Raw genomic sequence first — 15,536 nt, 5'->3', positions numbered from 1 at the left:
CCTACGTTGGGCTCCCTGCTCAGCAGGGAATCTGCTTCTCTCTCTCCCTCTGCTCCATTCTACCCCCACCACTGTAAGTGTAGCATTCAGTAGTATATTCTTGATTTATTTTTTTTTTTAAGATTTTTATTTATTTATTTGGGAGAGAGAGAGTAGTGAGTGTAAGCGCACAAGTGGGCAGAGGGGCAAGAGAGGGAGAAGCAGACTCCCTGCTTAGCAGGGAGCATGACTTTATGACTCTGCTCAATTCCAGTGCCCTGGGATCCCTGGGTGGCACAGTGGTTTAGCGCCTGCCTTTGGCCCAGGGCACGATCCTGGAGACCCGGGATCGGATCCCACGTCGGGCTCCCGGTGCATGGAGCCTGCTTCTCCCTCTGCCTATGTCTCTGCCTCTCTCTCTCACTGTGTGCCTATCATAAATAAATAAAAATTAAAAAAAAATTATAAAAAAAAAAATCCAGTGCCCTAGGATCATGACCTGAGCTGCAGGTGGATGCTTAACCCACTAAGCCACCCAGCCACCCTTATTCTTGAATTTTATTTTATTTATTTTTAAAAAAATATTTATTTATTCGTGAGACACACACAGAGAGAGAGAGAGTGGCAGAGACATAGGCAGAGGGAGAAGCAGGCTCCACGCAGGGAGCCTGACATGGAACTCGATCCCAGGTCTTCAGGATCAGGCCCTGGGCCAAAGGCAGCACTAAACGGCTGAGCCACCTGGGCTGCCCCTGATTTTTTTTTTTTAAGGTTTTATTTATTTATTCATGAGAGACACAGATAGGCAAAGACATAGACAGAGCCTGATGCAGGACTCGATCTCAGGACCACAGGATCACCTGAGCCAAAGGCAGACAGACACTCAACCACTTAGCCACCCAGGTGTCCCTTGATTTATTTTTAAACAAAATATTCTTGAGCTACATTTTATACTTTCTAACTTTGCTAAGGGTATTTGCTGGGGTGAACATTAGCATAGTTTTGAAATTATTAAGAAGCCTAACTGGAAAATACAATATGAAACAAATGCCTCTTAGTGGTCCTTCAAGCAGTTGTCCAGTATGTATGGACTGAGCACCATCTTTTGCTTCGTTGTATGGCGAGAGTGGGAAGCAAATGTAGGCAGGTCCCCTCTGTCTAGAGAGTAAAATCTGCAGGGAAGATGGGACTCTAATTTTCCATCTCCACATAAACAGAACATTGTGGTTGTGATAGAGTCATGATGGAGAAATATTGGTGCTGAGAAATCACATGATAAACAATTTAACTTGGTTGGGAAGGCAAGTATGGCCATCTGAAGAATGAAGGAGCTTTAACTCCAAAGGGGAGGAAGAATTGCCCAGACAGGTAACAGCTTGTACAAAGGATAGAGCATGGTGAATACTCAGGACAGAAGAAAAGCCAGTGGGGCCAGAATGAGGTGAGCCTGAGCAGGGAGGGTTGTGTGGGGTGGGCCGGGAAATATATGGACACAGGACTGCCTGCGTAGCACCTTGTAGGCTGTGGCATGCCATGTCCAGATAAGAGATTCAGGTTTTTTAGAGGTTTTAAAATATCACATATCTTGCATGACGAATAAAAAATATATTAGTCTACCTAATAAAAACTTTTAAGAATTTTTCCTCTTTACCCCCAGGTGGTTGGGATCCATATGCAAGGAATTGGGTGTGATGAAATGCTGCAGGGTTTTGCTGTTGCGGTAAAAATGGGAGCGACCAAAGCTGACTTTGACAACACAGTTGCTATTCACCCTACCTCTTCCGAAGAACTGGTCACACTTCGTTGAAAACCCAGAGACTTGTATGGCCAGCAGGTGGACCAGTAGACCTAAAACGAACCAAATAACATGTTTTCTCACTGTTCCCATTTTATGTATCTCTTTGTTGTAATCAGAATATTCTGATAGTGGAAATTTTCAGTGCATAATAGAACTTATGTAATTAGAAATTTGTTTTGTCATCCAGGATTGATTTTCATTTGATTGCATCTCACAGTAATCAATATTTTAAAGGTGGTTGTTTTGTTTTGTTTTGTTTTTTTCCTTATTAACAGCTCTTTGCTAGCTGTTTTTTTGTTTTGTTTTGTTCTATTTTGTTTTTGTTTCAGCCTTATCCCAGGTAGAAGACTATATGAAGTACAGGTAATTAAAGTACTTGAAAGAAATTAACTTGCTAATTTTTATAGATGAAGATGACAACAGCTCTTCACATTTAGATAATGCAAGTGCACAGTCATGTTAACTTTTGAAGCCAGTACTGTGCTCTGCATATTGCAAAGCTGCTTCAAAGATGTGACCTTTTTCTAAAAGCATAACATGAGAGACCCACCTTCCCTATTTTATTTTATTTTTGTTTAAAATGATTAAAAATCGTGTTCCTTTTATGAAGTGAAGTACATCACACTTGGAAAAGATGTGTGCCTCATAAGTGAGGGACATTTTGGAAGTAGTTTCTACTTTCAGAAGGAGAAGAATTCAAAGTCTCTTCCTCTGCTAAGAGTTCATAGTTCAATGAATGATTTCAATTTTTTATGTGTTCTTGTCATTTTTTTTCCTGAAAACTATTTCCAAAAACCTGAAAATAAAAGCATAGCCTTTTCTTCTTATAAAATTTGTTATTATGGGCAGCCCTGGTGGCCCAGCAGTTTAGCGCCGCCTTCAGCCCAGGGTGTGATCCTGGAGATCCAGGATAGAGTCCCACGTCGGGTTCCCTGCGTGGAGCCTGCTTCTCCCTCTGCCTGTGTCTCTGCCTCTCTCTCTCTCTCTCTCTGCCTCTCATGAATAAATAAATAAAATCTTTCAAAAAAACCTGTTATTATGAATTTATAGCTAATAGTTCATTTTCTAAGACTATTTCATGTTGGAGATTACATGCTAATAGTGAGCTACCTTATGTAGGCTTAAGGCCTTATGAGAGGTGGATTTTTATAGATTGAGAGCAGTATTCAAGAGAAACATTTAGGGACACCTGGGTGGCTCAGTGGTTGAGTGTCTGCCTTTGGCTCAGGTCATGACTTTGGGGTCTTGGGATCGAGTCCCACATTGGGCTCCCACAAGGAGTCTGCTTCTCCCTCTGCCTAAGTCTCTGCCTCTGTGTCTCTCATGAATAAATAAATAAAATCTTAAAAAAAAAATAAACAGAGTTAATGATTGAAAAGGAAGAACAGTTTAGAAATCACTTAGTTTTTAGCATTTTATTACCATTAGCTTGTACCAACTAGGTAAGTTAGTTACATTTTTCCATAGTTTTCATTAGTGACATAGTGCTACTGACTTTTTTCACGGAGCTTTTACTGAATGTCTTTCTGGTTAGCCATGGCCAGGTCGCTGTCCTGACTTGTTGAGTAAGCCCAATGTCAACAGAAAAAAAAATGCTATGTTAATAACTAGATTATGTAACTGTTGCAGCAAGAAAATAGGATCCAAAAACCTGGGCATGGACTGATATCCCCTCCTCACCGTCCCCGAGTCTCTTTGCCAATAGCCTAAAAGGTAGTGGACTAAGGTTCTGGGCTCTGCTGACCTGGTTTGTTTCTTATTCTGCATAGGGCCCAGACTTCGGGTGTGACTTTGTAAAGAATAGGGGACACCCTCCTAGTTACATCCACTGTAACACCATATATTTTTTATCTTCAATGTTCTTTGCACTGCTTTTTACTGGGTCTGTAGTAAACCAACATACAGAAAACCCTTTCCAAGTTGTGGCCTTCATTCTTATCAGTTCCCAAATGGGTCTAACCTGTGAGTTGATCTAGCACCACAGGCTTGGTTACACAAAGCACTGGGCAATGTGAAGCTGTACAAGGTAGCACATTGTATAACCTCTGGCACATTATTGGTCCCCAGTAGATATTTGCTGAGGGAAAGGTGTGGTACAGTTGACCCTTGAGCAATATAGGTTTGAATCGTGTGGATCTACTTATATGTGGGTATTTTACAGTACTGTAAATGTATTTTCCTTTTGATTTTCTTAACATTTTGTTTTATCTGTTTGTTTTTTAGTGAGCTCTACACCCAGTATAGGGCTTGAACTCATGACCCCAAGATCAAAAGTCACAAGGTCTCCTGCTCTACTGACTCAGCCAGTCAGACACCCCTCTAGCTTATTTTATTGTAATAATGCAGTATATAATACATACAACATACAAAATAATGTGTTAATCAACTGTTTAGGTTATCAGTAAGGCTTCCAGCCAACCATAGGCTATTAGCAGTTCAGTTGATGGGGAGTCAAGTTATTCAGGTGTTTTACTACATGGGGGAATTGATGCCCATAACCCCCTCAACCCATTGTTCAAGGATCAACTGTATTTTCAAGTCTAGAAATTAGAGATAAAATTCTACATTAATAACTCATTCAAAACAGTGTGCTAGTCACAGGGTGACCATATGATCTATTGCCTAGAATAGGACACCGTTGGGAGTGAAAGGGGGGGCACTATTAATTAACTGGAACCACAGGCATTAATTTGTACCATTGTAGAAAAACAGGACAGTGCCACTCTAAGCATTATTGGAAGAGGTAGAAGTATGCAAATTAAGAGGCAGAAAGTACCATTTTGCTGGGAAAACTAAAGGGCATGAAGAAGAGATTATATAGGGTGTGGAATTTGGGATTGTGGAGAAGACCAGAACATGTTGAAGGTGCAGTGAGGCAGAACTGGGCAAAGTACATATGAGAATGATAGAGTTCAATTTGGTTGGAGCATTAGAGTGGATGTTGGTTTTATGTAGAATGTTCTTCCCCACTTATTTATCTGATGTTCTGGTTATGTGTTGCTCCATAACAAACTTCCTGAAAGCTTAATGCCTTATAGCAATTTTTTTTTTAATGTATTGCAATTTTGAGGGTCAGGAATAGGAGCAAGACTCAGCTTGCAAGGATGACTCTTCTGTTGCTGTTGGCAAAGATCATTTGTTGGTACTCAAATGGCAAAGGGGCTGGTCTAGAGATTCTAAAATCATCATTCTTTCATCTGGCACTTAGACAAGGATGACTGATTAGAAGACTGGCCTTACCTGGGACTGTGAACTGAGTTGCCTATATGTAGATTTTCCCAGCCTAGCAGTCTTAAAAGTTGGTAGATTTACATGGAAGCTCAGGGCTCTCAGAGATTGTTTTCAAGATTCCTACACAGATGCTGCAAGCCTTATGATCCAACCTCAGAAGTTCTAGAACATCACCTGTGCCACATGCTATTGGTTAAGCAAATCACTAAGGCCAGCCCAGATTTTTGAGGAAGTGAATCGGACTTCACCTTTCAGTTGAAGGTGTGGTAGAGTTTGTCCATCTTTAATCACACACCTACCAACTTAGTTTACAAGGCTTACCTTAAACCATCTTTGTGAAGACTTCTATAGTACTTCTATAGTAGTTTTATGTATTATATATTTCCATAACACCCTGCCTTATAGTAGGACTGTAGTCACATAGTGGGTCTGCAGTACGTGTTCACCTGGTCATTTTACACTTAACATCAATCAGTTTTATAGTCTCAGTATTGAGTTTCACAGTATTGTTCCTAGTATATCCTGTAGCAACTTTTGCTGCAAGAAGGCAAACGCGTATTACTGTGTGATTTTTGACACTAAAGTAGTAGAAAAGGCCAACATTCTTATCCTTTACTTTTTTGAAAAATTATAGGCTGGGTGTTCAGGTCTTCAACAGGTTTTTCCCATTCTATGAATCTGACCTCGTAGATGTAGATGAAGAGCTGTTAGAGATGGATACAGAAGATGGTTTTCATTGTGCCTAACTCAGAAATACTCTTTATTGCCATTGGTACAGTATTTTAGCACGTTGATTCTTAAGTGAAGATCAGTGTTTTAAAGGTAAGTGATTATATAGTCATTTCTGTATTCTGTGTAGTATGTTTTCTTAAGGTGTTTTTATTATTTATTTATTTTGAAGATTTTATTTATTTATTCATGAGAGACACAGAGAGAAAGACAGAGGCAGAGACACAGGCAGAGAGAGAAGCAGGCTCCATGCAGGGAGCCTGATATGGGACTCGGTCCCAGTCTCCAGGATCAGGCCCTGGGCTGAAGGCAGGCGCTAAACCACTGAGCCACCCAGACGTCCCTGTGTAGTATGTTTTAAGTGCTATTTAATGTGTTGGGGCAGTGTCAAAAGGTAGAAAAGTGTTGGATGCAAGGGCTTGGTTGTATCCAGACTTGAAATTTTTATGGAAATAATTCCTCCTTTTTAAAAGATTTTATTGACATTTGAGAGAGTGAGCACATACGAGAGGGGAAGGGACAGAGGGAGAATGAGAAGCAGACTCCACACAGAGGAGGGAGCCAACTCCAGGACCCTGGGATCATGACCTGAGCCAAAGGCAGACACTTACCCGATTGAGTCACCCAGGCACCCCCACCCGCATGCTCCCTATTTTAAGTTCTTTATCTATAAGTTGTAGTAGCGGACATTTGTTCTTTAGCTGTTCAGCATCTAGATTCCTTAAGTTTGGGGCCCAAACTTTAATGAGTCTCAGAAACAAAGCCTATCTCTCCACATAAACCTGAAAGTGCCAGATGCATGCTTCCCCGGCTCCCTTGCTGCTACAGAGAAGGCACATGACATAGTCTTGAGCAATCAGATGTATCTGCCCCTGACTACTCAGAAACCAGTGATGCAAAGAAATAGGGGGTAGGAGGGAGAGCACAAGGGTGAGGGGCAGAAGGATGAGCAGACTCCCTGCTGAGCAGGGAGCCTGATGCAAGACTGAATCCCAGGACCCCAGGATCATGCTCTGAGCTAAAAGCAGATGCTCAACCATTGAGCCACCCCGGCATCCCAAACCTGGGTTTTTTCATCCTAAATGTAGCCCTATCCATTCACCAAATTGCTAATTATGGGGAGGGAAAGCTGACACGTGAGCCAAGTGTAGCGAGAGTTATGTTAGGGTAGTACCAGGAGCTAGAACCAAACCAAGGGCCTGAGAAACCCACACTGAGGGGTCCGAGAAGGCTTTGGACTAGAGAACTTTCCTTTTCTTTCCACGTCTTCTTACTGGATCAGAACCAGTAACATACACAATTCTATAATTAGCTTCCATTGAACCCAAACCTTTCATTGACCTTGTATCCTCTCTTGTTTCATTACTTTGCATCTATTTCTAGCAAAAGTCTTAAAAGAATTGTGTAGACATTCTACTTCCTCAATTCTCAGGCATTCATCTCCATCACATCATGGAAATTGCCCCAGCACAAGTTACTAATGACCATGTGATATGAAATGGTTAATTCTCCCAATGGTTAATTCTCAAGCTTCATCTTGCATGACTTCCCACCAGTATTTATCATTTGATCAAACCTTTCATGAAATGCCTTCACCAGCCTTCTGGGATACCCACTCCCTTTTGGTTCTTTTTTTTTTTTTTTAAAGATTTTATTTATTTATTCATGAGAGACACCAAGAGAGAGGCAGAGACACAGGCAGAGGGAGAAGCAGGCTCCATGCAGGGAGCCTGACGTGGGACTTGATCCTGGCTCCCCAGGATCACACCCCGGGCCGAAGGCAGCGCTAAACCACTGGGCCACCAGGGCTGCCCTCCCTTTTGGTTCTTATTCTCCTTCACTGACACCTTCTCAGCATCCTTGGTGGTCTTCCTTCGAGTGTCCTCAAGCTCATTCCTTGGCCTTCTTTTCTTTTCTATCTGTATTTGCTCTGTAGAGGAGCTGATCCAGTTCTGTGGCTTTAAATACTATCTCTAAATTGATTCCTACAGCCAAGTGCCTACCCAACAATTCTTTCTAGATATCTGATAGGCATTGTCAGCTTAATGTGGCCAAACAAAACAATATCCTCCTCCAGACTTGCTTCTTTCCTAATGCAGCTTTCTCATTAAATGGATCACCATTCACTGTTACTCAAAGCCAAGATTTGTAGTCATCCTTGACTTCACTATTTAATTTTTAATTTTAATTTTTTGTTGACTTCACTCTTTAAGTGAAAGTTCTTTTTTTAAAAAAAATATTTTATTTATTTATTCATGAGAGACACACACAGAAAGAGAGAGAGGCACAGACACAGGCAGAGGGAGAAGCAGGCTCCATTCCATGCAGGGAGCCTGATGTGGGACTTGATCCTGGGTCTTCAGGCTCACACCCTGGGTTGAAGGTGGTGCTAAACCGCTGAACCACCCAGGCTGCCCCTAAGTGAAGGTTCTTTTTCTTTTCTTTTTTTTTTTTTAAGTGAAGGTTCTTAAATGGCTTGCAGGGCTTTATAAAATTTGCTCTGTGATGCACTGGCTTCCTCTCAAAAAAAAGCATCAGTTCCCTCTCCTTAAAAAAGCTCTTCTCTTTGCTCCCCACCCTTCTCCCCAACATGGCTCATCTTTCCTTTTACCTCAGCACTCTTCTCCGCTCTCACTTTATCAGAGGTGTCTTCTCTGATGCTGTCACTCCCTATCCTCTGGTCTTACTAATTCTTAAACAAATGTCATGTGTTTCATACATATGAATATATAAAGTAACATACAAATATATAGTTTATACACTTATATATACAAATACATTTTATATGTCTACATATACATACAGGTATATAGATATATTTATAGCTGTGAGTGTGTATGTCTATCTTCCCCACTAAAATAGCTCCACTAAGATAAGAACTTTGTATTGTTCATCTGTGTGTCCAAATAGCACTGAGGGGGCAGCCCGGGTGGCTCAGCAGTTTAGCGCCGCCTTCGGCCCAGGGCGTGATACTGGAGACCCGGGATCGAGTCCCACGTCGGGCTTCCTGCATGGAGCCTGCTTCTCCCTCTGCCTGTGTCTCTGCCTCTCTCTCTCTCTCTGTGTCTCTCATGAATTAAAAAACAAAATAACAACAACAACAACAACAAAAAGCACTGAGGTAGAACGTAGATCATAGCATTTGTTGAATGGGGAGAACATGGCATGGGGGATGGGCATGAAGATTGGACACTGCACTAAAGGAATTAGAGATGATGTTGGAGAACAGGCTAGGTTGGGATGTAGGTCCTTCAGAGGAGACAGAAATATATATATATATATCTGCACAAAGTATGATTTTTATGTAAGATACCTGGAGAGAGTGGTAGCTCAACACCCAGTTTTGTGGATGGGTTTCAAGATTCACTAGCCTGAATCTCAGATGAAGAAGGGACTGGATGAAAAGGAGCTATAAGGGATCTGTGGATGGGACTTTTGGGTAGGGCTGAGCACCCTGATGGTAGGAAGCTCCCTTGCAAAGGCAAAGGTGGAAGGGGTTAATAAGGACTCAGAGATCAGGTTAAGGTACTTAAAGGGATTAGATCCAACAAATTGCTCCAGAAGAAGGAGTGAATTCAAAGGATGAGAATGAGTCCAGGAGTCTACCTTGTCAAAAGCAAGGCAAATGTTGGCAATGGATAGAGCTGACTGATGCACTATCTGTATATGTTCTTATCAGAAAGACAGTAAGGACCCTGTCAGGCAAGGGGTTATTGGGAATAGTTGACTTGCATATTAAGAGGCTGTAGGTGAGAAAAGATGGCATTGAAAGTAGAGAGAGACTAACTATAGACGTTGTGTTAGGAGACCAGTTGACCACTTTATGAGGAGTCTTAATGAAGTAGTAGGACACAGATTGGTCCTTAGCTTTATAGGCACAAAAGCTAAAAAGTGTCAGTGCATTCACACTTTATCTGGCTGGGAGGAACTCAATGGCTTTCAACCATGAAGTTTATTTCTCACTCATGCCACATGGTTCTTGTGGATGGGCCGTACCTACTTTTGCTTCATACCTTCTTCACTCCAGGATCAGGTTGACAAAGTGCCCCAATCTGGAATATGGCAAGGTCTCATGGCAGAGGGAAAAGCAAGACGGTGCTTTTTAAAAGATAGCTCTTACGTGAAATCTTTTTTTTTTAAAGATTTTATTTATTTACTCATGAGAGACATATCAAGTGAGAGGCAGAGACAAAGGCAGAGGGAGAAGCAGGCTCCCTGCAAGGAGCCCTATGTGGGACTTGATCATGGATCCCTGGATGCGTGTCCCGGGATCACATCCTGAGCCAAAGGCAGATGCTCAACTGCTGAGCCACCCAGGCATCCCTTAAGTGAAATCTTCTCCTTGGATGTCACATGTGTCATTTTGTTCATATTCCATTAGCCAAAGCAAGTCACATAGCACTCCTATGTTCAACAGGGTGGCAGTATACTCCTTCTGGAAGAGGAGGTGAATAATTATGAACAATTATACAGTTTACTACAGATGCCATTGGATTTGGCAATTGGGAAAGCATCAGTGACCTTTGAAAAGAGTTTAACTGGAGAGTTGGGTTCTATAAGGGATACACTGGACCAGATGGATCTCACAGATATTTACAGAACTTTACATCCAAATGCAACTGAATTCACATTCTTCTCAAGTGCACGTGGAACTTTGTCCAGAAGAGACCACATACTGGGTCACAAATCAGGTCGTAACCGATACCAAAAGATTGGGATCGTCCCCTGCGTATTTTCAGACCATAATGCTCTGAAACTAGAACTCAACCACAAGAAGAAGTTTGCAAGGATTTCAAACACGTGCAGGTTAAGGACCTTCCTGCTAAAAGATGAAAGGGTCAACCAGGACATTAGAGAAGAATTAAAAAGATTCACGGAAACCAATGAGAATGAAGATACAACCAATCATTCAAAATCTTTGGGATATAGCAAAAGCGGTCCCAAATAGGGGAAATACATCGCAAACAAGCATCCATCCAAACACTGGAAAGAACTCAAATACAAAAGCTGACCTTGCACCTAAAGGAGCTGGAGAAGGAAGAGCAAATGAAACCTTCACCCAGCAGAAGACAACGGTTAATAAAAATTCAAGCAGAACTCAATGAAATAGAGAGCAGAAGAACTGGGGAAACACAGGAGGTGGTTCTTTGAAAGAACTAATATGAGAGAGAAACCATTAAGCCAGCCTTATTAAAAGAAGAGAGAAAAGACTCAAATTAATAAAATCATGAATGAGAAAGGAGAGACCACCACCACCACCAAGGAAATACAAACGATCTTAAAAACTCATTCTGAGCAGCTAAACGCCAATAAATTGGGAAATCGAGAAGAAACGGACGCATTTCCGAAAAACCACAAACTACCAAAACCGGAAAAGGAAACCCGAAAAAGCCAATATCCAGGGAGGAAATTGAAGCAGTCATCATCAAAGACCTCCCAAGACACAAAAGTCCAGGGCCGGATGGCTTCCCTGGGGAATGCTATCAAACGTTTAAAGAAGAAACCGTACCTGTTCTACTAAAGCGGTTCCGAAAGACAGAAAAGAGATGGAATACTTCCAAACTCGTTCTTGGAGGCCAGCATCACCTTAAGTCCAAAAGCAGACAAAGACCCCACCAAAAAAGGAGAGTTATAGACCGATAGACCTGATGAACACGGATGCAAACATTCTCCACAAGATACGAGCCAATAGGATCCAACGGTACATTAAGAAGTTACTCACCATTACCAGGTGGGATTTCTCCCAGGGATGCAAGGCTGGTTCAACACTCGGAAAGCATACCACGTAACTGATCAGATCTGCAAGAGAAGAAACAAGAACCAGACGATCTTCTCAAGAGATGCAGAGAAAGCATTTGACAAAATACGGCATCCATTCCTGATCCAAACGCTTCAGAGTACAGGGATAGAGGGAATGTTCCCCAGCATCTTCAAAGCCATCTACGGAAAAGAAAGCCCGCAGCAAATTATCATCCTCAATGTGGAAACACTGGGAGTCTTTCCCCGAAGATCAGGAACGAGACAGGGGTGTCCACTCTCACCACGGCTACTCAACATACTACTAGATGTCACAGCCTCAGCAATCAAGCAACAAAAAGAAATAAAAGGCATTCAAACCGGCAAAGAAGTAGTCAAACTCTCCCTCTTCGCCGATGACATAATACTGGACCTAGAAAACACAAAAGACTCCACCCCAAGATTGCTAGAACTCATATGGCTAATTCGGCAGCGTGGCAGGATACTATATCAATGCCCAGAAATCAGTGGCCTCTCTATACACCAACGATGAGACTGAAGAAAGAGAAATTAAGGAGTCAGTCCCATTGACAATTGCACCCAAAAGCATGAGATACCTAGGAATACACCTAACCAAAGAGGTAAAGGATCTCTACCCGAAAAACTACAGAACACTTCTGAAAGAAATTGAGGAAGACACAAAGAGATGGAAAACTATTCCATGCTCCTGGATTGGAAGAATTAATATACTGGGAAAATGTCAACGTGACCCAGGGCAATGTACACATTGAACGCAATCCCTATCACAAATACCACGGGCTCTCTTCAGAGAGTTGGAACAAATCATCTGAAGATTAGTGTGGAATCAGAAAACACCCTGAATGGCCAGGGCAATATTAGAAAACAAAACCACAGCTGGCGGCATCACAATGTCGGATGTCAGGTTGTGCTACAAAGCTGTGCTCATCAAGACAGTGTGGTACTGGCACAAAGACACACACAACACAGATCAAAGGGACAGAAGAGAGAAATCCAGAAGTGGACCCTCAACTCTACGGTCAAGACCATATATTCCACCAAGCAGGAAAACCATCCACTGGAAGAAAGACAGTCTCTTCAATAAAGGCTGCTGGGGAACGTTGGACAGCCACATGCAGAAGAGTGAAACTGGACCATTCTCTCACACCGTACACAGAGATAAAACTCAAAATGGATGAAGGATGTAAATGTGAGACAAGATTCCATCAAAATCCTCCGGGAGAACACAGGCAACAACACCCTTCTTGAACTGGGCCACAGCAACTCCTTACAAATCACATCATCCACGAAGGCCAGAGAAACAAAAGCGAAAATGGACTACTGGGGCTTCATCAAGATGAGCAGCTTCCGCACAGCAAAAGCAGCACTCAACAAAACTCAAAGACAACCTCCAGACGGGAGAAGATACGTGCAAATGACGCGTCAGATAAAGGGCCAGCATCCAAGATCTCTGAAGAACTTCTGCAACTCCACAGCAAGGAGACCAACCATCCAATCCGGAAATGGGCAAATGACACGAACAGAAAAGTCACGAGGAAGACGTAGTCGTGGCCAACAGGCACACGAGACCATGCTCTGCATCACTGGCCATCAGGGAAATACAGATCAAAACCAGAATGAGATCCCACCTCACACTTCTCACCGGTGAGAACATTGCCAGGGCAGGAAACACCAAATGTGGGAGAGGCCGTGGAGAAAGGGGCACGTTTTCAAAATTCAAAACTTTCAGAAGTAGCCATACTCACCTGATAGGGACCAAGGGAGGGCGGGGGGGGGGGGCGCGTGCTCCCGGCCAGGCTAGGGAGCTTAGGGGATGGGACCTGAGAGCGGGGAGGGGGGAGGGGGGCGGAGGAAGAGCCAAGGGCCTTGGGGGGCTCCTGGGGCCCAGCAGCCCAGGCCCTCAAGCCACCGCCCCAAGGCCGTGCCCTGACGGTGGACGGTGCCTGCATCCTCACCCCTCCGAGCGCGCGCGCAAGGGTTCGGCGGCACCTCCCCGAGCCCCGGGGGAGGGGCCCCGCACCCTCCCTGAGCCGCCCGGAGGAGCCCTGACCCGGAGGAGGCCCCACCGCAACGCAACCCCCCTCCGCCAACAGGTCCCGCCCCTCCTCCCCCGCGCAGCCCTCGGCCCGGCACCCTGGCGGCCCAAAGGGGGGCGGCCCCCGAGGCCCGCTGTCCCCCGCCCGGCCCCTCCCAGGCACCCGCCGCGCCACACGCGAGGGCCACATGCCTCTCGCACAGCCACCCCGGGGCCCCTCACGCCTCCCGGGGCCCACGCCGACCTGCGCGCCGGGGGCCGGGGCCTGCAGAGCCGCTGCCGGGAGCCCGCAGCGCCGGGAACCGCAGGCCTGGAGCCGCGCTGCCGCCGCGCAACCGCCTGCCACGGCCGCGTCGGGTCGCCGCGTCTGCGCCCAGCTCCTCCTGCGGCCACGCCCCGGCGCCCTTCAGGTCACGCTCGGGGTCAGGCGCCCCGGCAAGCCCCCGGCCACGCCGCGGCCACGCCCCCCGCCGAGCCCGGAGGGGACCCGAGACCGCCTCTGCCTCCGCCCGCTAGACTGGTCGCGGCGCCGGGGTCCCGGGCCTTGCGCCCCCGGCTCAGTCCCGAGGGCCTCCTGCTCACGGAGGCACGAAGCCTCTCTCTGGCTCTGTGCCTCCCTCCCTGTCCCTCCGCCCGCCCCGGTCTCTGTCTCTCCCTCCCGGTCTTGCCCTGTCTCCCTTCCCCCGTCTCTCTGCCTCTCCCTCCCCCCCCCCGACCCCCGTCTCTCTCTCCCTCCCTCCCAGCCTCTGTGTCCCTCCCAGTCTTTCTTCTCTCACTCCCTATCTCGGCCTGTCCCTCCCTGTCTCTGTCTCCCTGTCCCTGTGTCTACCTTCTTGTCTCTCGGTCTCTCACTTGTCTCCCTCCCTGTCTCATTCTCTCCATCCTGTCTCTGTCTCTGTCTCGGTCTCTCCTCCCTCCCTGTCTCTGACTCTCCCTCCCTGTCTCAGTCTCCCCTCCTGTCTCTCGGTCTCCCTCCCTGCACCTTGGTCTCTCCCCTCTGGCTCATCTCTCCCTCCCTGTCTCTGGATCCCTCCTTCCCTGTCCTGTGTCTCTCCCCCTGTCTCGATCTCTCACCCCCGTCGTCTCAATCTCTCCTCCCTGTCTCCATCTCTCTCTCCCTCCCTGTCTCTCTGTCTCTTCCTCCCTGTCTCTCTGACTCTCCTTCCGTGTCTGGCTCTCTCCCTCCTTGTCTCCGTCTCTCCCTCGCCGTCTCACTGTCTCTCCCTCCATCCCTATCTCTCCCTCCCTGTCTGTGTCCCCGTCCCTGTGTCTGTCCGTCCCTCCCCTCCGGTTCTCTGTCTCTCCTTCCCTCTCCACGTTAGTGAAAGAAAGGACGAGAACCATAGAATTCTCTCAGGAGATGCAGAAAAAGCATTTGACAAAACAGACCATCCTTTCATGATGAAAACCTTCTGCCAGGTATGGATACCGGGAGCAAACCTCAATTATCATAAAAGCCATCTACAAAAGACCCAGAGGGAACGTCCTCTTCATTGGCAAAATCCTGGAGCTTTTTCCCTTAAGGTCAGGAACACGACAGGGTGTCCACCCTCAACGCTGTTGTCCGGCAGAGTGGTAGTGGTCCTAGCTTTCGCAGTGACATTCCAAAACAGAAAGAAAAGGCATCCCGATCAGCAAAGAAGTCAAACTCTCACTCTTCACAGAGGACATGATCCTCCATGTGGGAAACCTCAAATAGTCACTAGATCATACTTAAAGGATCTATCCAACAAGACGACCTAACAATCATGGATATTTATGCCCCGAATGTGGGAGCTGCCACGGATATCAATCAATTGCTAAGCAAAGTTAAGACATACTTAGATAATAATACACTTTTACTTGGAGACTTGAATAAGGCGCTTTCTACAATTGATAGATCTTCCAGGCACAGCATCTCCAAAGGATCAAGAGCAATAATGGTAATGGCCCTAATGACTGATTACTTGCTATTGTTTACATACAATAAACAATATGGTAGTTGCCTTT

The 15,536-nt window shown here is 45.3% G+C and overlaps 2 protein-coding genes across 4 annotated transcripts in view; one reads left to right on the top strand and one right to left on the bottom strand.

The window, feature by feature from the left end:
* GSR (glutathione-disulfide reductase) overlaps positions 1-3,105 on the top strand; it is a 49,031-nt gene extending 45,926 nt beyond the window's left edge. The window contains 1 exon segment of the mRNA XM_055334671.1: positions 1,637-3,105. Coding sequence (XP_055190646.1) covers positions 1,637-1,786 — 150 coding nt within the window. The 3' untranslated portion in view covers positions 1,787-3,105.
* Positions 1-13,929, bottom strand: part of UBXN8 (UBX domain protein 8) — a 101,992-nt gene extending 88,063 nt beyond the window's left edge. For 2 of the 3 annotated variants that reach the window (XM_055334677.1, XM_055334679.1), the window contains exons 1-3: positions 13,792-13,929; positions 11,460-11,536; positions 1,756-1,827 (exon numbers count right to left, since the gene is read on the bottom strand). The gene's annotated coding sequence lies outside the window, so the exon portion shown is untranslated. The remainder of the gene's footprint in view (positions 1-1,755; positions 1,828-11,459; positions 11,537-13,791) is intronic. The other variant, XM_055334678.1, reaches the window with a different exon arrangement.
* Positions 13,930-15,536: the final 1,607 nt, after the last annotated feature.

The sequence above is a fragment of the Nyctereutes procyonoides genome, unplaced genomic scaffold (genome assembly GCF_905146905.1).
Source record: "Nyctereutes procyonoides isolate TBG_1078 unplaced genomic scaffold, NYPRO_anot_genome, whole genome shotgun sequence".
Classification (NCBI taxonomy): domain Eukaryota; kingdom Metazoa; phylum Chordata; class Mammalia; order Carnivora; family Canidae; genus Nyctereutes; species Nyctereutes procyonoides.
The sequence above is the reverse complement of the archived record's forward strand: the minus strand, read 5'-3'. Positions and strand labels throughout refer to the sequence as shown.